The sequence below is a fragment of the Coregonus lavaretus genome (genome assembly GCF_964263955.1).
Source record: "Coregonus lavaretus genome assembly, chromosome: 7".
In the NCBI taxonomy this organism is placed as follows: Eukaryota; Metazoa; Chordata; class Actinopteri; order Salmoniformes; family Salmonidae; genus Coregonus; species Coregonus lavaretus.
The window spans coordinates 36,154,012-36,177,887 of NC_139994.1; the positions used below are offsets into that span (position 1 = coordinate 36,154,012).

At 41.5% G+C, this 23,876-nt stretch overlaps 2 protein-coding genes across 3 annotated transcripts in view; both read left to right on the forward strand.

Moving 5' to 3' along the window:
• Positions 1–161: 161 nt before the first annotated feature.
• Positions 162–6,998, forward strand: LOC311132677 (uncharacterized protein). 2 transcript variants are annotated; one of them, XM_084165945.1, is made up of 5 exons: positions 162–197; positions 795–955; positions 1,036–1,151; positions 1,678–1,821; positions 6,028–6,998. In XM_084165945.1, the coding sequence occupies exons 2-5, from the start codon at positions 841–843 to the stop codon at positions 6,742–6,744; spliced, it is 1,092 nt and encodes a 363-aa protein (XP_084022071.1). In that variant the 5' UTR covers positions 162–197; positions 795–840; the 3' UTR covers positions 6,745–6,998. The 2 variants fall into 2 exon arrangements, with proteins under 2 accessions (XP_084022071.1, XP_084022072.1); XM_084165946.1 differs by having other exon boundaries at positions 196–412.
• Positions 6,999–9,153: 2,155 nt separating this feature from the next.
• The window catches only part of LOC311133065 (histone-lysine N-methyltransferase 2B-like), a 72,182-nt gene continuing 57,459 nt past the window's right edge, over positions 9,154–23,876 (forward strand). The window contains exon 1 of the mRNA XM_084166498.1: positions 9,154–9,482. Coding sequence (XP_084022624.1) covers positions 9,183–9,482 — 300 coding nt within the window. The 5' untranslated portion in view covers positions 9,154–9,182. The remainder of the gene's footprint in view (positions 9,483–23,876) is intronic.

Below are 23,876 nucleotides of genomic sequence, written 5' to 3' on the forward strand. Positions count from 1 at the left end.
TACTGTGCATGTAAACGTACTCATTATGCCAATGATTTACCTCCATAGTATGATTCGTTCTTTTGGCTAAACGAGTCGAAAAGACCCGAGTCAGTAAAAAGAGCCGAACTTCCGTGATGGCCAAGCCAGTAACATCCAGTGTCACGTGATATGGGTCAACCGTTCACACAAAGACTTCATTTCATTGGACGCTTTGGGTAAGCAACGGTTGAAGCTTACTAGCTACGTATAAATTGATTTTCTTGTGCAATCTCAAATTATATATTTTTTAAATTGCATGAAAACCTAATACAACATTATAGCTAATGCTATTTTTATAATTCTCGTGGAAAATGTCTGCTTCAGTTCCAGTTTGAAATTCCCAATATTTCCCCCTCCCTGTGTGTTGTCTGCGTTGCCTGGCTGAAGCTAGGTAGCTAGCTAACGTTACTTTGCTTGCTTATATTTGCGGTTTTTCTGGTTTGTTATCAATGCCTTTTACTGTTCTGTAAAAAGTATATCTAGTGGCAAAGCCAGCCAGCCTTCCCAGCTAGTTAGCATGCTAAATTATCATTCATCAAGTTCCTCAATCATTTGATCCACGCACGGCGCATTTTTGTTCACTTGGTTGTAGCTGGCTACTTAGCTAGCTACCAACTAGTTATCGAAACATACACACAGGTTCACATTGGCTAGCTATTAGTTGACAATTAACACGGGCTTAGTTTTGCCAATTAACACGATGAGCAAAATAAGACAATGATGCAGATATTAATTTATTCACACATCTGATGATGCCTATATTTTTGTTACAGCCCGATGTAAACTTGTGTTTGCATTGCTGGGTGGATTCAGACGTCAATGGAGTTGGGTAATGTTATGTTGGACATAGAGCAGGTCGTTCTGGGGGAAGAGGTGATGACCAGTGCCACAGCGACCACCATCAAACCACAGACTGTTCCTGCTCTCCAACCCTGTAAGAACATTTGCATTTGTATATTTCAGATTGTTGTTAATGTGTTTGAATTTGAAGTGCAGTATCTCCTCTTATTGCAGATCAGCATGACAGCCTACAGTGTTTTCAGTGCTTCATTACATTTTGTAATGCCAAGGCCAAGGAGAGGCACATGAGGAAGAGCCATCGTGAAGAATACAAGCAGTCGCTCCAACAGGTACGGAATGGAGAAAAGAAATGCAAGATGCATTGCAGGAGTAGGGTGAAGTTGCCCCTAGATTTTTTATTTATTTTTTACCTTTATTTAACTAGGCAAGTCAGTTAAGAACAAATTCTTATTTACAATGACGGCCTACACCGGCCAAACCTGGACGACGCTGTGCGCCGCCCTATGGTACTCCCAATCACAGCCGGTTGTGATACAGCCTGGAATTGAACCAGGGGGTCTGTAGTGACGCCTCAAGCCCTGAGATGCAGTGCCTTAGACCGCTCCGCCACTCGGGAGCCCGAGTGATGCTAATCTTGGGTCATTTTTAGGATTTTCCTTAGTAATGGTTAAGTTTAGAATTTGGGAGGGGAGCTGATCGTAAATCTGTATGGTGTACCTAGGGGAAACTTCACCCCGGAGCTGCAAAGCACACAGCTTAACAGTAGGATGCTGTAGCCCTATATGCACAGCATATATAATGATGTACATTACCTCTAACACTGTTAATTATTTGCTGTTTTGTGTTATTTTGCAGACCAATACGCTGTTCACCTGTTATGTGTGCGATCGTACCTTCTCCTCCTCTGAGGAGCTGACACAGCACCAGACCTCACACAGCCTGGAAGACAAGCCCTTCCGCTGCCCCCACTGCCAGGGAAGCTTCCGGACCTTCTCTGAGGTGAGAGAACTGTCTTTCAATGGAAGTTGTAAAGTCTTGTCTGTAATTACTTTTAGTTGTGTGTGTGTAAGGACCCCAGTAATCTCGGTTAACCCAGAACTAAAATCGTTCCTAATTTGGTCAGATGCTCGATTGGGTTTTGGGGGTAAGCATGTAAGAAATTGAGATTTCCGGTTTGCGAAGTCTCCACCCTCGCAAAAGGAAACTCTTAGCCAAAGCCCTCTCTTCTGATATTTTCACCTGTTTTTATCATCTGTTGAAGCAAAGTAGTTTAACCCTTTACACCCGTACCCAGGTTGAAAATGGCAGATTTGGCCACTGATAAGTTATAAATGACATCAGAGCTCATGCTCTGCGCTTCACAGGGCTGTATGGCTTTTGACGGACAGTCATTCTGAACTTGAGCACCGCACGCTGCAAGAAGTTACCCCCACCCTTCCTGCTAATTGGGTAACTTTAGCAAATGTTTTGTTGTTTGAGTGAGGGAATGCTGTAAATGAAGAGGACTATATGTATTTTGAAAGATGAGACATTGAAGATTAAAATAAATACCACTTTCATGTCATACAAGCAAGCCAAACACCCTTGAGTCCAAATGTGCACTTCAAATTTTCATATCATAAAACTCATGTCATATACAGTGTCAAACATTTATGATCACTGTTTGATGTACAGTTACAAGATGAAATAGCGTCAACCTGGGTTGTTCTGAACAGAATGAGCCTATGTTTGTCTATTGTGAAGAAAATTCGCTGCAGAACACGCATCTGAAGGCACTCATGACTCCTTTCTATGCGCCCCAAAATTACGATCTGTTTAGCTGAATTGCCTTGTGAAAGCCTAACACAGACATCATATTTTATAACTTAGCTAGTCATGTTGGCAATAAAACAAGCTTTCAAATTATGCCCACCTGACCCAGATTGCGATTTTAAAATGGGCTGTTTTTGGATTGCGTAAACAACAGTAATTGTGCGATGGCGGGGCTGCAGGGTTGTTCCGAACAAAACAACTACAAGTGTGCTTGCTCTAGTTCAGGGGTGGGCAGACCTTTTGGCTCAAGGGCCACATTGAGTTTTTGAAACCAGGTGAAGGGCCACATGCTATATGTGTGACAAAACATGTGAAGCCTTTATTAATTTTCACATTGACACGCAACTAATAGTATACTTTAGGTGTGCATATGCTTGCAGAACAATTCTGTTCAAGTTTTTTGTGAACACATTTTTTACAACATTTATATAATTTATAACATCACAGACACAGTCAAACACACACACACACAGATCCTGCATCTCTACCCTTGTACAGTACAATCAAACTTAGTCACAATATGCAAACTTAAAAATATATATTATATGACTGGAGACATGCAAAATGTAACAACAGATGTGTAAAAAAAAAAAAACGATTCTAACATTTGAGTGAATCATATGGTAAGAGCATCCATTTAATTTGGAATGGTCTGTTTTTTTAAAGCATATTAAGGAACAATTATCATCTCCATTGTGAGCCATATTTACAGTTATCCTATCACCTCAGCCCAAATCTGACGGATGAGTTATTACCTGTATCCAAGTGCATTGTTGGATAATTCTCACTGCATAACCATCACCATGAAAAAGCATAATCCTTGCTTACCCCAGTCACGGTTATTCGAGTCTTAATGTGAACAATGGGTCTGGTTACCTCTCTTGGCAAGGGCATCAAAGTCTGTTGTCATCTTTGATGTAGAGATTCTCAGAACAGCTGACAAGTGGTAATTTGTTCAATTTGTCCTGTGATGGGATTTGTTGTAATTCATGACTGAAAACGTTTGTTCACACACATATGTGGACCCGAATAAAACAAGCATCCTTTGGGCGTGCTTTTTAATGTTTGGAAACTTTGTTTCATTCAGTGAGCCATAGAACTGGCCTATTGTTGCTGTTTTGTACTTCTCCTTCAAAGCACTGGATGTCGATGAGCTCCAATTGTGTGTCTGGTTGTGCTTTCTCACTGTCGAAAGACTGGGCATGGTACAAGCTCCAGCTCAGTCTCAATCTTGGTGAAGTCTGAGAAGCGGTGGGAAAACTCAGCATGCAGGTCAATCAAAGTGCTACTGTATGTCTCAGTGCGGCACTGCGATATGGGCGCGTTCAGTGCGGCCATTGTCGGAAAATAAGCTAGAGACCGGCTGCTCATTTGTCTAGAGAACAACATAAGTTTGGCTTTCACGTTGGAATACAGTTCATGCACAAAAACACAATTTCCCTGCAGTTTCACATTTAGATTGTTCAGATGCCCCAGTATGTCCACACCGAAAGCAAAGTCGCCCAGCCAGTCTGTGTCTTTCAACTCTGAGAAGTCGTCAGCTTTACCAACCGTATCAAGGAACATACCTTTCTCCCCTCTCAGTTCCCACACACGGCGAAATACTTTTCCCAGGCTTAGCCAGCACACATTTGAATGGTACAACAGGTCCTGGTGCTCTGCCTCTGTGTCATTGAGCAGCTGAATGACGATGGTTAAAGCCCCCTTGCCCATATAAAGTTGACAAGTTTTACAACCACTTTGACAACATTTTCCAGCGTTAACACACTTTTACACAGGGCTTCCTGATGATTAATACAGTGAATAAATATAAATTCCTCTGAGTTAGGGCTTTCTTCTTTTACTTTGTCTTGTAATCTTTTTAGTAGGCAAATGTTTTTACCGGTTAGATTTGGTGATCCATCTGTTGTGACGTTTGTCCGTTTTTCCAAGCAGGCAGACACGCTGTCATATAAGTCAGAGCCCCTGGTTGTTCCCATCATTGAGTCCACTTTTCTCATTTTCGCAGCACTAATTTTTCACGTCAAAAGTCGTCAGGCAATGAAGTGGCTATGATGGCGCATTCTGAATCTGACTGAAGGGCCAAATACAGAGCGCGCTGCCTGGCTACAGCGCCATCTATTGGAGGTTGTTTGTATATCATGGAATGAGTAATTTTAGGCCAAAAATCATAACTAAAATATAATAATATTTAATACATTTAAAAAATGTCTCGCGGGCCGGATTGAAGTGCCTGGCGCGCCGTACTTTGCCCCCCCTTGCTCTAGTTCCTCAGCTCAAAAAAGCACCTTATAGTTGAAGACTCTTCTTTAGCCTTGTTCACACTGCAGGCCATAATGCTCAAAGGATAAGATCCACATTTCAAAACAAGTCCTTTTTAGCTAGTCACAGCAGTCAACTATAGCTAGGTAGCTGTTTAGCTTTCTAGCACATTCACTCATTTTGTTTGTAAACAATTAACAAGCTAGCTAGCTACAACCTCATGTTCTTGTCAAACTGTCAACAGAGTAGCTAGCAAGCAAAAATATATGGCAAATAACAGTCTAACAACTACTTGAGGGAAAATAAATCAGATTTGACCGTTCAGACACAAGTCATAGGGCCAGGTATCAGATTTGTATCTGACTTCAAACCACATATGAAGGTGGTTAGAAATCTGGCTTTGCTATTCAGACCGCAGGAAAAATAACAGATTTGAATCGGAAATGCAAATAAATTGGATTTGAGTCACTTCAAACTGCTTGAAATTACTTAGGAACTGTGCACGCTTAGGAGAGGTGTGTGGCCACTTGGAGACACCAGTTAGTCCTCTCAGTAAAACCATTGTATTTTTTTCTTTCTTCTTATGTTGCACCTACCCCACATTTTTCTGGAATATTCTTATGTTACTGAATGTATCCAGAGTATTTTCAGATTTTGTTATTAACAAATGCAGCGAAAAGTACAGTAAATGTAAAATGCACTAAAATCAAGTGTAATGTCTAATACATTTCATTTCAATTTAGCCCTGTCCATATAGGCCAATTCCCATGAGTGTCAATGGTTAAGCACCGCCTTCACCCAATCCTGATGCCTCCAAATAACCAGTGACGAAAGCACAAGACCCAGAATTAATTAATGATTCTCGTTATCTCACGCATCCCATAGAATGCAGACAGATCTACGGTACTAGTTATGTTTACGTAGTCTGTCCATGAGAGATTAGGACCCCAGCAATATTAGCTGTGGTCATGGCATCAGCTAATGGGAATCCCAATAAAGATAAAGAACCGGGGGCTAGGCAGGTGCTCTGTAGTACATCTGCCTTTTGTTGTCCATTGGTGCCTTGGTCCCCGTGTTTGTTTCCTCAAGATGGCCTGAGCCTCTTATAATTTTTGTTTCTGTCTCTCATAGTTGACAGTCCACCGGCGACAGCTGTGCAAAGAGCGGCAGTGTGTGTGCAAGGAATGTGGCGTGGTATTACGGGGCCCAAACCAGTTACGCACCCACCGCCTCACCCAGCACCCCCAGCCACTGGAAGAGGAGGATGATGACACCAAGACTCACCGTTGTGGCAAGTGCGGCCGCGGGTTTGAGGCGGAGGTGGATCTTGTGCTGCACCAGGAGAACTTTGCAGGTGATCAGCATTGCGATGCAAAGGTCCCGGCCAAAAAACGTGGCCGACCTCCCAAGAAAGTGTCTGAGGCTGAGCCGAAGTCTGCTGAGGAAGAGGCAGCAAACGGAGAGAAGAGCAGAGAAGTTGAGGAGGGGGGAGAGGAGTCTGTGGCAAAAAGAGGAAAAGGACCGGGGCGACCCCCTAAGGAGGAGCTCCAAATTCCCTGTCCTGAAGCTGAGTGTGACCTCACGTTCTCCTCTGTTGCCCTTCTCCGGGCCCACAAGAAGGAGAAGCACGGGCATCCGTCTCAACCTAGCAAGGCTCACCCCTGCTCTGAGTGTGAAGAGAGCTATGCCCAGCCGGAGCAGCTCAAAGCCCACATGGCCAGGGCTCACAGCTCTGGCCGACACAACTGCCCAACCTGCGGCAAGAGCTTTGGCAGGGAGAGCAACCTAAAGGCACACCAGAAGACACACACTGAGGGAGAAGAGGCAACAGACAAAGAAAAGAGATAATCTGGGGAAAAGGAATATCATCATGGAAAATGTATGTAATGGTTTAGGGTTTTAAAAATATAATTTTGGGTAAAACAGGCCTTGATGTGGGTGGGTTTTTTATGTTCAAGATAGGGGTTTGGAGTATGTGACATACCATTATACAAAAGCACTCAGTTGGATCATTAGCTTGTTCCTGGTTGGTCCCACTGTGGTTATTTTAAAGTGCTTTTAGAAAAACAACAATGTACTGTGTATAAAACCCTTTATACTGATGTGTGCATAATTGTGAATTACAACTGCCCCCCAGAGTGGGAATCTTATTTGTTTCCATATTGCCCACACCTTAAAAAATAATAATTTTGTATTCATATTACGGATGTAGAGCTAGTCTACCGATTTGCCTCAAATGTGAGAAGTTTTTGTAACTTATAGTATTGATTTTAGTAAGAAATCAATGGGTTTCATGGTTTACCATTCCACTCATGATTTAGTTTACGTTCCTGTCAAGGTATCTTCTGATCATGTAAAGTATATTATATTGGTCCGGAGAATCCATTGTTCTGTGAAGGATGTCATTGTTGTATTCAAGTGATCTTGTACTTTTTTCATCCACAATGAAATAGTAATGGCATTAAACTGAGTGATTTAAATTGCAATCTGTAATCAATGTGAATGTAAGGTTATGGGAAATGTCACCCTGAAATGAATGGAAACGATAAGCACTGAATAAGATTGTATGGTGCTTATCTTTTCCATTCATTTGGGGTTGTTGTGGCAGAAGGAGCTAGTGAGGATAGATATGAAGAATGAGGAGGAAATCCAAAGGCTTGTTGCAGAAAAAGGAAAAGATGAGGAGAGGTCAAAGGGGAAGGAAGACCAAAAAGGGATAGAGAATAACTGCCTCAAATAAAGGCAAAAGCTTGTAGTGGAGAAGGGGAAAGAGGATGAAAATAACACCTTGAACCAGCTAAGGAGTGAGCTGGAGAGGAGATGGGCTAAGGAGGGATGGGTCCAGGTCAAGGCCAGCATGGAGATGTAGAGGAGCAGCAAAGAAACAGGAGAAATAGGGGTGGTGCTGCTGAAGGAGATGGATGCCATAAAAAAAATACTCCCTGAATATTGGCGGGTGGTGAGCCAAATGAAAATTAGCATCATAGAGAAGTGCATAGAGAGATGGAAAGACAGATTTTTGGGGGTATTTTATATAATTGCTGTGCTCACCACTTATGGTTGTCATTACAAATAAGAATATGTGTGGTTACCTGCACAATATTTATACTGAACAAAAATATAAACGCAACATGCAACAATTTAAAATATTTTACTGAGTTACAGTTCATATGAGGAAATCAGTCAATTAAAATAAATTCATTAGGCCCTAATTTATGGATTTCACATGACTGGGAATACAGATATGCATCTGTTGGTCACAGATACCATTTAAAAAATGGGCCTCACAATGGGCCTCATGATCTTATCACTGCATTTTGTGCATTCAAATTGCCATCGATAAAATGCAATTGTGTTTGTTGTCCGTAGCTTATGCCTGCCCATACCATAACCCCACCGCCACAATGGGGCACTCTGTTCACAACATTTACATCAGCAAACCGCTCACCCACACAACGCCATACACGTGGTCTGCGGTTGTGAGGCCGGTTGGACGTACTGCCAAATTATCTAAAACAACATTGGAAGCGGCTTATGGTAGAGAAATGAACATTAAATTCTCTGGCAACAGCTCTGGTGGACATTTCTGCAGTCAGCATGCCAATTGCATGCTCCCCTAAAACTTGAGACATCTGTGTCACTGTGTTGTCTGACAAAACTGCACATTTTAGAGTGGCCTTTTATTGTCCCCAGCACAAGATGCACCTGTGTAATGATAATGCTGTTTAATCATCTTCTTGATATGCCACACTTGTCAGGTGGATGGATTATCTTGGCAAATGAGAAATGCTCACCAACAGGGATGTAAACAAATGTGTGCACAACATTTGAAATAAATAAGCTTTTTGTGTATATGGAACATTTCTGGGATCTTTTATTTTAGCTAATGAAACATGGGACCAACACTTTACATGTTGCGTTTATATTTTTGTTTAGTGTATATACATACATATTATGGCAAAAAGGAGTGGAATAAGTGGGCAGAAGGGAAAAAAGGGTCAAATGTGCAAATATTTACTGCAAGTGGACTGAATACTGAATAATACAATTTTTAGATATTATTTGTACTTAATTGAAATATAAAACATGAATAAAACAATGTGTCTATGTATGTACTGTTCACATTCATAAACCCTCGAAAGGACGCTCAGAATTCTGAAATACAACAAACTCGTTTTCCCATGATGCAACGGTATTTCCTTCCTATCTCGCGCCTTTCCATCTTGTTTTACCACAAAGCTACAGCGTACCACCGTCGTTGTTTTTGTTGTAGTTGCTTGTGAATAATGGCGGCAGCGGAAGGGGGATTATCATCTCCTGCTAATGTGACTGGCTTTAGCACTCCGGCCGTGGCCCGGTCTCGTTTCCCTGGCCGGCCATGGACATCTCGTAGTCGGCTACGGTCTGAGAAACGTCCGCAGCGGGGACGTTTCGACTCGGAAGGTGGAGAGGTAATCACTGGAGGCCCGAGGCCCATCAACATTGGACTAACGTTGTGCGAGGACCCGTCACTGCTACATTTACTCGGGATTGCTGAGAAACATAGGCGCCAGAGAGACGCGGGTTTCTACTCAAGCGGGAGTGAGGTGAGTTTCCAAGCCAAGCACTGTGCACCAGCCCCACACCACAGACCCAATTAAAACGTGCATGTTCCACAGACCTCGCTGTAATATCGGTGATATTGAGAATCAAGTATTTGTGATAACGTTAATACCTGGACTAGTAAACGTTAGCTTGCTAAGTAGCTATCTAGCTAAATTATACAATTGTTCAAACTTCAACGTTTACTAACTACCAATCCACTACTCAGTGGCAAGTTGACAAGCTAGTAGCTAACATAGTGACAACATCTCCAAGGCTGACAGTTTCTTAGACTGACTAACTTTAACTTTACCAGGATCTTTGACAATCGTTTACGTTCGGCGGTGAAATTTGCGGTAACCAACGTCACCCTGGCTGTATACAAGTTTGTTGTCTGCTTGCCTGGAAACCCGACGTTGAATTGCATTGAATTATGCCTGGCAGAAATGAGTGTTTGAATTAGTAAAGTTTCCTCCCATGACCTCTACAAGCCAGAATGTTGAATGAAATTACATTTGAGCGTACTTTACCGGTTGTCCGTGCGATTGGTCCTTTTGGTTGTAGGATTGTCAGACTATCCACAGGAAAGCATAATGAAATCAAGTTTTCAAAGCGCTGGTAGCGTGTTCAGATTTACACTGCGTTCGGAAAGTATTCAGACCCTTGACTTTTTCCACATTTTGTTACTTTACAGCCTTATTCTAAAATGGATTAAACTGTTTTTTCCCCATCATCAATCTGCACACACAATACCCCATAATGACAAAGCAAAACCAGTTTTTTTTTTGCAAATGTATAAAAAACAGAAATATTACATTTTACATAAGTATTCAGACCCTAAACTCAGTACTTTATTGAAGCACCTTTGGCAGTGATTACAGCCTCGTCTTCTTGGGTACGCTACAAGCTTGGTACACCTGTATTTGGGGGGTTTATCCCATTCTTCTCTGCAGATCCTCTCAAGCTCTGTCAGGTTGGATGGGGAGCGTCGCTGCACAGCTGTTTTCAGGTCTCTCCAGAGATGTTAGATCGGGTTCAAGTCCGGGCTCTGGCTGGGCCACTCAAGGACATTCAGAGACTTGTCCCGAAGCCACTCCTGCGTTGTCTTGGCTGTGTGCTTAGGGTTGTTGTCCTGTTGGAATGTGAACCTTTGCCACAGTCTGAGTGCCAGGTTTCCTCCAGGCGTGACGCATGGCATTCAGGCCAAAGAGTTAAATCTGGGTTTCATCATACCAGAGAATCTTGTTTCTCATGGTCTGAGTCCTTTAGGTGCCTTTTGGCAAACTTCAAGCAGGCTGTCATGTGCCTTTTACTGAGGAGTGGCTTCCGTCTGGCCACTCTACCATAAAGGCCTGATTGGTTGCGTGCTGCAGAGATGGTTGTCCTTCTGGAAGGTTCTCCCATCTCCACAGAGGAACTCAGGAACAGAGTGACCATTGGGGTCTTGGTCACCTCCCTGACCAAGGCCCTTCTCCTCCAATTGCTCAGTTTGGCCAGGCGGCCAGCTCTAGAAAGAGTCTTGATGGTTCCAAACTAATTCCATTTAAGAATGGAGGAGGCCACTGTGTTCTTGGGGACCTGAGCTCAGTTTCAAGTCTCATAGCAAAGGGTCTGAATACTTATGTAAATAAGGAAATTGTTTTTTTCACACAGTGGCAAGAAAGTATGTGAACCCTTTGGAATTACTTGGATTTCTGCATAAATTGGTCATAAAATTTGATCTGCTCTTCATCTAAGTCACAACAATAGACGAACAGTGTGCTTAAACTAATAAGACAATTATACGTATTAATGTCTTTTATTGAACACACCGTGTAAACATTCACAGTGCAGGGTGGGAAAGTATGTGAACCCTTGGATTTAATAACTGTTTGACCCTCCTTTGGCAGCAATAACCTCAACCAAACTTTTTCTGTAGTTGCACAACCCCCCACAAAATGGGGTTGAGGTCAGGACTCTGACTGGGCCACTCCAGAAGGTGCATTTTCTTCTGTTAAAGCCATTTTGTTGTTGATTTACTTCTGTGTTTTGGGTCGTTGTCCTGTTGCATCACCTAACTTCTGTTGAGCTTCAATTGGCGGACAGATAGCCTTACATTCTCCTGCAAAATGTCTTGATAAACTTGGGAATTCATTTTTCCGTCGACGATAGCAAGCTGTCCAGGGCCTGAGTCAGCAAAGCATCCCCAAACCATGATGCTCCCTCCACCATTCTTTACAGTTGGGATGAGGTTTTGATGCTGGTGTGCTGTGCCTTTTTTTTTTCTCCACACATAGTGTTGTGTGTTCCTTCCAAACAACTCAACTTTAGTTTCATATGTCCACAGAATATTTTGCCAGGAGCGCTGTGGAACATCCAGTTGCTCTTTTGTGAACTTCAGACGTGCAGCAGTGTTTTCTTTTTGGACAGCAGTGGCTTCTTCCGTGGTGTCCTCCCATGAACACCATTCTTGTTTAGTGTTTTATGTATCGTGGACTCGTCAACAGATGTTAGCATGTTCCAGAGATTTCTGTAAGTCTTTAGCTGACACTCTAGGATTCTTCTTAACCTCATTGAGCATTCTGCGCTTTTGCAGTCATCTTTGCAGGACGGCCACTCCTAGGGAGAGTAGCAACAGTGCTGAACTTTCTCCATTTATAGATAATTTGTCATACCGTGGACTGATGAACATCAAGGTTTAGACATACTTTTGTAACCCTTTCCAGCTTTATGCAAGTCAACCATTCTTAATCTTAGGTCTTCTGAGATCTCTTTTGTTCAAGGCTTGGTTCACATCAGGCAATGCTTCTTGTGAATAGCAAACTCTTTTTCTTTTTTTTTTATAGGGCAGGGCAGCTCTAACCAACATCTCCAATCTCGTCTTATTGATTGGACTACAGGTTAGCTGACTCCAATTAGCTTTTGGAGAAGTCATTAGCCTAGGTTCACATACTTTTTCCCAACCTACACTGTGAATGTTTAAATTATGTATTCAATATAGACCAAAATACAATAATTTGTGTTATTAGTTCAAGCACACTGTTCGTCTATTGTTGTGACTTAGATGAAGATCAGATCAAATTTTATGACCAATTTATGAAGAAATCCAGGTAATTCCAAAGGGTTCACATACTTTTTCTTGCCACCGTAATATATACATTTCCAAAAATGTCTAAACCTATTTTCGCTTTGTCAATGTGGGGTATTGTGTGTAGATTTGAGTTTGGGTTTTTTGTTGATCCATTTTAGAATAAGGCTGAAACGTAACAAAATGTGGAAAAAGGGAAGCGGTCTGAATACTTTCCAAATGCACTGTATATCACATGAAGCATGCACATAACCATGTAAACACGTGCACGAGCTCAGCAAGTATGCATATGTCTCATGCATGTATTTTTATCTTGTGTGCCTGCTTCAGGTGATAGAAATCTGAATACACTACCAGCGCTTTGAAAAGTTGATGTAATTACACTTTCTTGTGGATATATTGTCTCACATTCCTACCGCCAAAAGGTCCAACCGCACTGACAACCAGTAAAGTATGTTAAAATATCATTTTATTCAGCATTCTGGCTTGTAGAGGTCATGAGAGGAAACTTTCCTGATTCAAACTATCATTTCTGCCCGACATCGAGTTCAATGCAATTCAAGAGCCTGTTTCCAGGCAAGTTGAATGCCGACTTAGCTAGCTATAGTAAAACAATTTATTTAGGAAGTGATTATACTGTATCTACAATTGCAACACAGTCACATTCACACAATTCCACCATTACACTACATAGTATCAATGTTGATCTCGCTCAGTCAGATTATTCCCCATATATTGTAGCATCTGTCACCCAGTCCACTCCTGACAGCCCCCATCATTCGTGCAAAACGTCTGAGCCTGTGGGAACAGCAACGATCATGAGACGTTCCTCTGCATTGTTTGAGTGGGCTAAACCAAAAGCTTGGTCTGTGTGTCATTTAAACTAAGCAGTTTGTCCTAGCTAATATTTAACTGACTTCTCACACCCTAGTCTAGTAGTATTGCCAGTTATCTCTTATATGTGAGCTTGTCATTGCATCATCAATCAAATTGGTGCTCATGCTCACAACAACTAGGCTAATTGCTGCTTGACATGAGATCTGTGCATGGATATTTGCCCCATTCTGCAAGTAATTTAGAACTATACTGATAGACCAGCATTTCCCAAACTCTGTCCTAGGGACCCCAAGGGGTGCACTACACAGCTGACTCAAATGATCAAAGCTTGTTGATTAGTTGATTGTTTGATTCAGTTGTGTAGTGCTAGGGCAAAAACCAAAACGTGCACCCCTTGGGGTCCTGAGGACCAAGTTTGGGAAACCCTTTTATAGACCAATGCATCCTAGATAGCTAGTTACTCACCATCTCTTTTTTCAACAGTACTTTCTGTCTGATATTTCTTCCACCAGGCTTTGTAGTTGACTTATTGAATAGCAATGGGGCATTGGCCTGTGTTAGAGCATTAGATGTTGTGATAAAAAGCTGTTAGATTCATTCTAGATCTCCATGATCATGGGGCTTTACAGTTGTTCCGACCTAAACTGATGCAATCCTTTGGATTAGACTGTACAGTTACATTTAGGTTGTGTCTGCTACCTGTGGGTACGCCAGACAGCTCTACATACTCACCAGATGTGTAGTACAGCAGTAGCATGGTCTCGCTGACAGGGTCCCTTTTGATTCTGAGTGAGATTGACCATTACCAGAGTGTGAAGAGATATATGTGAGTTTAGAAGTGTACCAAAGTGTACCATTCACAATGCAGTACAATACACAATGGGGCAGCAGGGAGCTTAGTGGTTAAGAGCATTGTGCCAGTAACCAAAAGGTCGCTGGTTCTAATCCCCGAGCCGACTAGGTGGAAAATCTGTCGATGTGCCCTTGAGCAAGGCACTTAACTCTAATTGCACCTGTAAGTCGCTCTGGATAAGAGCGTCTGCTAAATGACTAAAATGTGAAATGTAAATGATTGGAAGATATAACATTTTGCCATTTCCTCTTAAATGTGAACTCTTTTTAGTCATGCTTCATATAGCAGAGATCGTGTGTTAGATCTTTACTTGCCAGGATGAATTGCCATTTGTTATACTGTAACTGTAGTCGCTCTGGATAAGAGCGTCTGCTAAATGACTAAAATGTAAATGTGGAGCAATTCACATAATGTTCAATTGATTGATTTGGTGAGTGCTGACTATATTTAGGTTCAGGGAATCTTATGCAGGCTATTCATTGATTCAATGCTATAGTTAGAGGAAACTCGCCTTTCATTTAATAACGTTATTTTCTTAGGGAAGAGCAAACATTCATTTGTTGAGTTTGAATATTAAACTGAACTGTCTGACAGAACCTTTTAATCAGTAGTCTTTTGCTTCAATACATATTTTAACTTGACAAGGTGTATAAGGAATTTTCAGTAATGTACTAGATGAATGCATTTCCACCGAAGGACCCATGAACACCAATGTGAAGTTCATAGGAGCATATGAAATTGGGTGTCAAATGAAAGTAGCTTTTTGGGAAATACATTTTCCTTGACACCCAAAAGTACTCTTTACAATTTGAATGTATAGCAGGACAGGAAAATGGTCTAATTCACACACTTATCAAGAGAACATCCCTGGTCATCCCTACTGCCTCTGATCTGGTGGACTCACTAAACACACATGCTTCGTTTGTAAATGATTTCTGAGTGTTGGAGTGTGCCCTTGGCTATCCGTAAATATAAAAAACAAGAAAATGGTGCCGTCTGGTTTGCTTAATATACGGAATTTGAAATGATTTATACTTTTGATACTTTAAGTATATTTTAGCAATTACATTTACTTTTGTTACTTAAGTATATTTAACCAAATAGTTTTAGACTTTTACTCAAGTAGGATTTTACTGGGTGACTTTTACTTGAGTCATTTCCTATTAAGGTGTCTTTTACTAAAGTATGACAATTGGATACTTTTTCCACCACTGAACTTTCTATGCAAAGCTAACTTTCATCAAGGGCTTAGGTGATGTGTAATTGGTTGCCTTTCTCTCTTTGTCAGTACTTGTTCTAAGCGTAACGGATGTGACCGTTATGGACAGTTCATAACATGATCATGGACTCACTAATCAGCATCACTGAATAACGCAATCATGCACTTCCTACTGCTTCCGAAGTGTGTTGATGTTAGCTAGCTAGCTAGTTAGCAGGCAATCTTAATCTATCTGTGTGAGTGATCCATTTTGTGTGTACTCACGTTGTCATATGAACTGCAATGATGCGTTGTTCTGCTAACCGGATCATTGCATGTGATCACATCACATGGCATAATAAAGTTCTTAAAAATCCATAAACTTTCACCGGTCATGCTGAGTTTAACTTCCTGAGTAAGTACGGGTAACCCCCAGTGACAATATTGGTCTGTATCTGTGTGGTCTGCCCTGCGGCGCGAGAGGCACTTGAGAACTGCAGCTGTCAAGCCTGAGGTGATTTACGATCTGAGAAGACATTGCCGAAAGTGCGAACCCTTTGCCATTGGTAGGTTATAAAACTTTTTCTTTTACCCTTTCACGTAATGAAAAATGAAGAATAGTTTAACCCTTTATAGGAAAGACATCAACATAATGACATGTCAAGATATACTAGAGATGAGTGCAGCTAGGACAAATAAACATGGAAATGAAGGTATCAAACCCAGTCTATGGTTAGGAGTAAATATATGCCATTTAGCAGATGCTTTTATCTAAAGTGACTTACGTGCATATATTTGGCCCCATGGGAATCGAACTCACAACTTTAGCCATGCTAGCGCCAAGCTCTACCAACTGAGCCACACAGGACCACAGAGGTTAGGGCTGGGATTAGGGTTAGCCAGTGGTACCTGGTGGAGGGAGAAACCGGAGGACGGGCTCATTGTAATACATAGTTATACGGAATGTAATGAGGAATGGTATCAAACGTGTTTGATACCACTCCTCATACCGTTCCTTCCATTACAATGAGCCTGTCCTGCGGATTTTCCCTCCACCACTAACCCTTACACCAGCCTTAACCCATAACATGTAAAAACAATGAATTTATTTCAACATCCTAAAAAATGTTGTGGTAAAGAGAGAGAGAGAGCAGTGATATTGAAAATAATAACTTTATTTTATTTTTATTTCAGCAATGGTTAAAACAAATGCTGAGTGCCAAAAGGCATATAGAGAGGAAAATAAATGATGACTCCTTCAAAGATAGGGAAAGAGAAAGGAAGTAAGCTGGGAGATTAATCAAGAAACAAACACAAACAAAGCATGAGGCAGAGATGGAAAGGGGAAAAAGCAAGATTAAGGCAGAGGAAAAAGCGCCATGTCTAAAAGAGGCAATGTTATTGTCAAAGACCCCACCAACCAACTCATCCCCATCTTCAGCCTTTAGGTCAAAGCAGGCTCTTGTACTAAAAGCTTTGCCAGGAAGTCGAAATAAAAAGGCTGTTGTTTGGAAGCTGGGAATTTCAATGTTCTTATGTGAACTCTCCAATAAAACAAAATACTTGGTAAAGGGGTTTTATATTAGAAACGACATCTCCCGGCAGGCACCAGGGATAAGGGATGTAATGACCATCAGAGAGGGAGGACACACAAAAAAAGCTGCAGAAACGGCACCTAGCAACAGTTGAAGTCGGAAGTTTACATACACTTAGGTTGGAGTCATTAAAACTAGTTTTTCAACCACTCCACAAATTTCTTGTTAACAAACTATAGTTTTGGCAAGTCGGTTAGGACATCTACTTTGTGCATGACACAAGTCGTTTTTCCAACAATTGTTTACAGACAGATTATTTCACTTATAATTCACTGTATCACAATTCCAGTGGGTCAGAAGTTTACATACACTAAGTTGACTGTGCCTTTAAACAGCTTGGAAAATTCCAGAAAATGATGTCATGGCTTTAGAAGCTTCTGATAGGCTAATTTACATCATTTGAGTCAATTGGAGGTGTACCTGTGGATGTATTTCAAGGCCTACCTTCAAACTCAGTGCCTCTTTGCTTGACATCATGGGAAAATCAAAAGAAATAGCCAAGACCTCAGTCTGGTTCATCCTTTGGAGCAATTTCCAAACGCCTGAAGGTACCACGTTCATCTGTACAAACAATAGTACGCAAGTATAAACACCATGGGACCGTGCAGCCGTCATACCGCTCCGGAAGGAGACGCGTTCTGTCTCCTAGAGATGAACGTACTTTGGTGCGAAAAGTGCAAATCAATCCCAGAACAACAGCAAAGGACCTTGTGAAGATGCTGGAGGGAACGGGTACAAAAGTATCTATATCCACAGTAAAACGAGTCCTATATCGACATAACCTGAAAGGCTGCTCAGCAAGGAAGAAGCCACTGCTCCAAAACCGCCATAAAAAAGCCAGACTACGGTTTGTAACTGCACATGGGGACAAAGATCGTACCTTTTGGAGAAATGTCCTCTGGTCTGATGAAACAAAAATAGAACTGTTTGGCCATAATGACCATCATTATGTTTGGAGGAAAAAGGGGGACGCTTGCAAGCCGAAGAACACCATCCCAACCGTGAAGCACGGGGGTGGCAGCATCATGCTGTGTGAGTGCTTTGCTGCAGGAGGGACTGGTGCACTTCACAAAATAGATGGCATCATGAGGAAGGAAAATGATGTGGATATATTGAAGCAACATCTCAAGACATCAGTCAGGAAGTTAAAGCTTGGTCGCAAATGGGTCTTCCAAATGGACAATGACCCCAAGCATACTTCCAAAGTTGGAAGAGCATGGCGCTTGCAATGCCAGGGTTGTGGGTTTGTTTCCCACGGGGGGCCAGTATGAAAATGTATGCACTCACTTAACTGTAAGTCACTCTGGATAAGAGCGTCTGCTAAATGACTAAAAATGTAAAAATGTGGCAAAATGGCTTAAGGACAACAAAGTCAAGGTATTGGAGTGGCCATCACAAAGCCCTGACCTCAATCCTATAGAAAATGTGTGGGCAGAACTGAAAAGGCGTGTGCGAGCAAGGAGGCCTACATACCTGACTGAATTACACCAGCTCTGTCAGGAGGAATGGGCCAAAATTCACCCAACTTATTGTGGGAAGCTTGTGGAAGGCTACCCGAAACATTTGACCCAAGTTAAACAATTTAAAGGCAATGCTACCAAATACTAATTGAGTGTATGTAAACTTCTGACCCATTGGGAATGTGATGAAATAAATAAAAATTCTCTCCTACTATTATTCTGACATTTCACATTCTTAAAATAAAGTGGTGATCCTAACTGACCTACGACAGCGAATTTTTACTAGGATTAAATGTCAGGAATTGTGAAAAACAGAGTTTAAATGTATTTGCCTAAGGTGTATGTTAACTTCCGACTTCAACTGTATGTCGGCGTTGGAGGCATATCGATGCTTCAAGGTAGAAAATCCAGAGGCTGTTATTGGGAAATTCCCCCCATGTTCTCCGGTGCTCGGAGACACCAAGAAATGTGTGCCTCTGCCATTACCACGAGAACGTGAAACTGCTTCTGGATTGTTTGCGCCAGCATGTACTACGAAAGGCATTTCACAGCACAACCGAGTTTGTTGAAGCCTTGGTCTGCTGTGCTGACAGCCCTCAATGTATGCTGAATACCTGTGCGTACCGCAGCAACGCCAAACTGCTTGCCATTCATATTCTTAAGAACATTCCTGAAGAGGACAAGCAAACACATACAACTTGGTATGCCTGGAAGGCAGAGGGAGTGCAGGTAAAGGTCCAGAAGAGTGGGGTGCTGGGGGACGTGCTCCATTTTCTTGAGACTACAGCCCCAAAGTTCTTGAGGCACTGTTTTGTGAAAAGAAAGCAAAGTGCCTCCTTTCAGGAGAAGAAAGCTGATGAGTCTGTGATGCTGCAGGTAGACTTTGCAGACAACTACACTGCTGCATATCTGGATTATATCCAGTCTGCACACTGGCATCAGAGGCAGATCACTCTGTTTACTTCTGTGGTGTGGGCTGATGGAGAACCCCTGTCATGTGTCATCGTAGTGACAGCTTGGAGCATGACAAGAAAGCTCTGGCAACCTTTTTAAATACGAGCGTTCAAAATATACAAGCAAAACATCCCAGGTAAAACAGTTGCACATCTTCAGCAATTTGGCTGCCTCAAAATTCAAGAACAAGTTTACCTGGAAATACTTGTCAACAACACTAAAAGAGCTATTCCCAACAATGTGCATTGAGTGGCACTAGTTTGCCACAAGCCACGGAAAAGGTGCAGTGGATGGAGTGGGGGCACAGTTAAGAGGGCTGTTAGCGTAGCCGTGGTCAACGATGCTGCAACCTTTTTAGCTGTGGCAAAACGGAGCTGCCCGAATGTACAGATAAAGCTGATTACATCGGAAGAGATTGCGGACTTCACCCAGAATCATCACCTGGAGGACCTGTGGAAAGATCTTAGACCTGTTCCAGGCACTCAGGCCATCCATCATGTTGAGCCCATCTCATGGGGAAAAGTGAGACACAGAGACCGTTCATCTGCATGTCAATCAGCTGAGCACGCTTTTGTGCAGTGTCCTCCAAGCAGTGTACTGCCACTCAATCCTCTGACCAGTCCTTGTCCAGTTCCACAGTCGTGAACATTAAAACAGGGTACTGCCTCCTTGTCACATACAAGGCCACAAAATCCAACAGGCAGTTCGTGGGACTGGTAACATAAAGATTCTGATGCTGTTGAAATCCAGTTATTGAGGAGAAATGCCAGTCAAGGAGAACAAGGCTTAGGTGGCGGCAGGTAAAGTTGTCCAGTCCCTGTGTCCTTTTGTGAACAACAGGGGTAAGTACCATTTCACAGAGCCTGTGCTGGCAGATTAAAGGGTGTGAGATTAATACAAAGCATGAGTTTATAAATGAACAGCATTTGAGTTTTATTCTGTGACTCAGTAGGTGGTTGATAATAACATTTAATCTTTGAAATAAAACATCTATCATTAATGATCTTGAATAAAGTTACTAAAAGTTTGTACATTTGAAATAGAGTGCAGTGTCATCATTTGCAGTTTCTTTTGGGACCTTGTCACATCCATAACACCACATTTTCCTCTAGTGTTATGAAAATGCACATTTTATTTAATTTTTATTGAAGTATGCAATCCTCTAATTAACAATGAAAATAAAGATTTTCAAATAAATCATTCAAAACGCATTTTTTAGCACGTGCATTTTCGGTTGGTTAACACGAGTGCACTTTGATAGCCTATGCAATAATTATTTAAAATACTGGTGATTTCTTAGTTCTTTGAGGTACACTGCATTTTCAGATGGCTACAAAGGTAGTATGATGGTGAAACATCTTTTAATATATAAACACTCATTTTGCACCGCTTCACATCATAACGGTCAATTTCTCTCTAAAGTATATATGAAAATGTTAATATTTTCATCATTGTTGTTTTTGTGTGTAGCCAAGCCTTCCTTTTTAAAGTGTCTTAATATTTTACCCTTTGCCATAATGCAAGTTTTGTTGTTCCGTTACTTCAAAGTGGTAGGTGAAAAATCTGTCTGTGCCCTTGAGCAAGGCACTTAACCCTAATTGCTCCTGTAAGTCGCTCTGGATAAGAGCGTCTGCTAAATGACTAAAATGTAAATGTATTACTTACAACTTTGTAATTTTGTACTCTTCCCCCACAAGGTAAAAAAATAAATACACAAGCATTTTTCACTTATATTTAAGTCAATTCTGTGAGAATTATTTTCTCATTTTGTGTGCAAATGTCACATCCATAACACTGGAATTGCCCTTTAAGTTTAAGAAATATTGCCATGTAGTTCCATTACCAAAAACCCACATGTCTTTAAGATATTTTCTAATTTCTCTCTTTCATGAGGGAGGATAATGAAAGTTCACACAAGTAACAAGTAATGGTAGACCTACCAATTAGTTAGTGATTTAACTGATTTAACTGATTATCAATTTTGTTTATGAATTATTAAGTGATTAAAACTTGTAATTCCTTAATTGGCTACAATGGGAAATCATAAGTCACAAACCACAGTTGGGTCTGTCCTCATTCCAGTGTCATACTGTTATGTTCAACTCATAAATGTTTTATTTCCCCTTTTGTTGTCTGGTGGTCAAAGCAAGTGTTAAAACAGTCTGGATAAGCTCTCTCTCCTCTGTCTGCCTTGCTCTTTCTCTCTCAAGTTTGGATAGTACAGTGAGTAGAGCACAGAGTACAATACGGTACAGTACAGAGTAGAGTACAGTAACAAAGATAGGCTAAAACTGCTTCTCCAATAGAAATTCCCGATCACACGTCATGGCAACGTTGGCTAGCTAAGCTCATGCTCAGAAACACCTCATCGGGTCTAATGGTCGCCTTGCGCCCAACTGCGCATGTGCAGGTCATCAAATCATAGGCACTCCTTCAATATAAAGTAGTTTTTGACAAATGAAAATGTGTCAATTTGTCACATTCACGAGGTTGGAGTAATAACATGTTCAACTACTTAAAACATTGGCACGAATCTAGGTTGTGCCTTTTTAGATTTAAAGAAAATGAACAACTAAGGAAGATTTTTTTCACTTCTCTCAATGACTTCTCAAACCCCGGCCTGGTGTCTCGCTGTGTTGCGCCTCTGGGTTTAGAAACTGTGACAGTACTGAGTACAGTACATTGAGTAGAGAACAGTACAGTCCAATACAGTAAAGAAAAGTACACTGTACTCTACTTTTTTCAAACTCAAGGTGTAATGTCATAGCGGACACACCATTCTTTATGCAGACATCTTTGAATCTTAATTCAGAGCAGATATTTATGTTTTTGGAAAATGTGGTCGCATAAAAACCTGAGGGAGATTTTATCGTAATTCCGTGACCAAAGTTTGCATCTGCACAGTTCTTCCACTAAATTAGTTTTTGTAAAGATTTCAGTGGTAATTGTTCAAAGGAGTCCTTGTGCATTGGAGACCTTGTCAGTTGTATGGTTTGTTAAACTTTGAAATCAATGGTTTTTGTTTGGCATACATTTTAAAGTAAAACAAAAAAACTGAGTCAAAGCCTAATTCCTTTACGTGGAATTGACCATGAGTAACTTCCAACATATTTGCTGGGTCTTTCATTGTACATAAAAGTCGTAAACTAAAGTGTGCAGGAGGGTAACCTCATTGCAGCACAGTAGCCTATAGGATGAGTCAAAATACAACAGTGCCCGGTGCAATCAGGTTATTTTCAGGCTCAAGGTGGTGGACGTGACAGGGGGCGTGGCAATGAGAGCGGTCGGCCATCGGCGTGGCTACATTGTAGAGAATTTGAGGCCCCCATCTTGGCGCTGTAGAGACATTTCTGCAGTTTTAAAGCTAATTTCCTACAATTCTACATATTCTATCATGGAACTGAGAGAAAATGTTGCAGTTTTAAAGCTAGTTTCCTGTAAATCTATGTATTTTGCCATGGATAATGTTTTTTTGCTCAAACATAACATTTACATTTTAGTCATTTATCAGACGCTCTTATCCAGAGCGACTTACAGTTAGTGAGTGCATACATGTTTTGTTTTATTTTATTTATCTATACTGGCCCCCCGTGGGAAACGCCATGCTCTACCAACTGAGCTACACGGGACTATATACAAAACATTTACAAAAACTAAATAACCACTTCCTTCAGTAATGGAAAAACAGAAATGTCCAAATATTTTACAGCAAGAACATTGTAAAGGCCGATTTACAAAAGATCTGACAGGATAGTACACATATCCCAGCTGCATTCGAGTAGGGAAAGACTCCACATCAAAAAACACAAAAACAGACACCACTTTGAAGAAGGCAAGAAAAACAAAGTACTTCCGGGTCACAGATTTTTGGACTCCTTCAGAATAACAGTCCCGTCTTGTACATTTTGTAAATGAATAATTACGGGCGAAAATGAGGGAAAATGTGCACAATTGTCTGTTACATGTACATTTACGTCATTTAGCAGACGCTCTTATCCAGAGCGACTTACAAATTGGTGCATTCACCTTATAGCCAGTGGGATAACCACTTTACAATGTGTTATTTTTTTATATTTTTTGGGGGGGGGTGTGTTGGGGTAAGGGAGGGGTAGAAGGATTACTTTATCCTATCCCAGGTATTCCTTAAAGAGGTGGGGTTTCAAATGTCTCTGGAAGGTGGTGAGTGACTCCGCTGTCCTGGCGTCGTGAGGGAGCTTGTTCCACCATTGGGGTGCCAGAGCAGCGAACAGTTTTGACTGGGCTGAGCGGGAACTATGCTTCCGCAGAGGAAGGGGAGCCAGCAGGCCAGAGGTGGATGAACGCAATGCCCTCGTTTGGGTGTAGGGACTGATCAGAGCCTGAAGGTACGGAGGTGCCGTTCCCCTCACAGCTCCATAGGCAAGCACCATGGTCTTGTAACAGATGCGAGCTTCAA

What these genes read in the sequence shown, in the direction of transcription:
- LOC311132677 (XM_084165945.1), top strand. Translation starts at nt 841, where the DNA reads ATGGAGTTGGGTAATGTTATGTTGGACATAGAGCAGGTCGTTCTGGGG. An exon ending in TGTTCCTGCTCTCCAACCCT is followed by an intron (nt 956 to 1,035) that starts GTAAGAACATTT and finishes CTCTTATTGCAG; the next exon opens with ATCAGCATGACAGCCTACAG. An exon ending in ACAAGCAGTCGCTCCAACAG is followed by an intron (nt 1,152 to 1,677) that starts GTACGGAATGGA and finishes GTTATTTTGCAG; the next exon opens with ACCAATACGCTGTTCACCTG.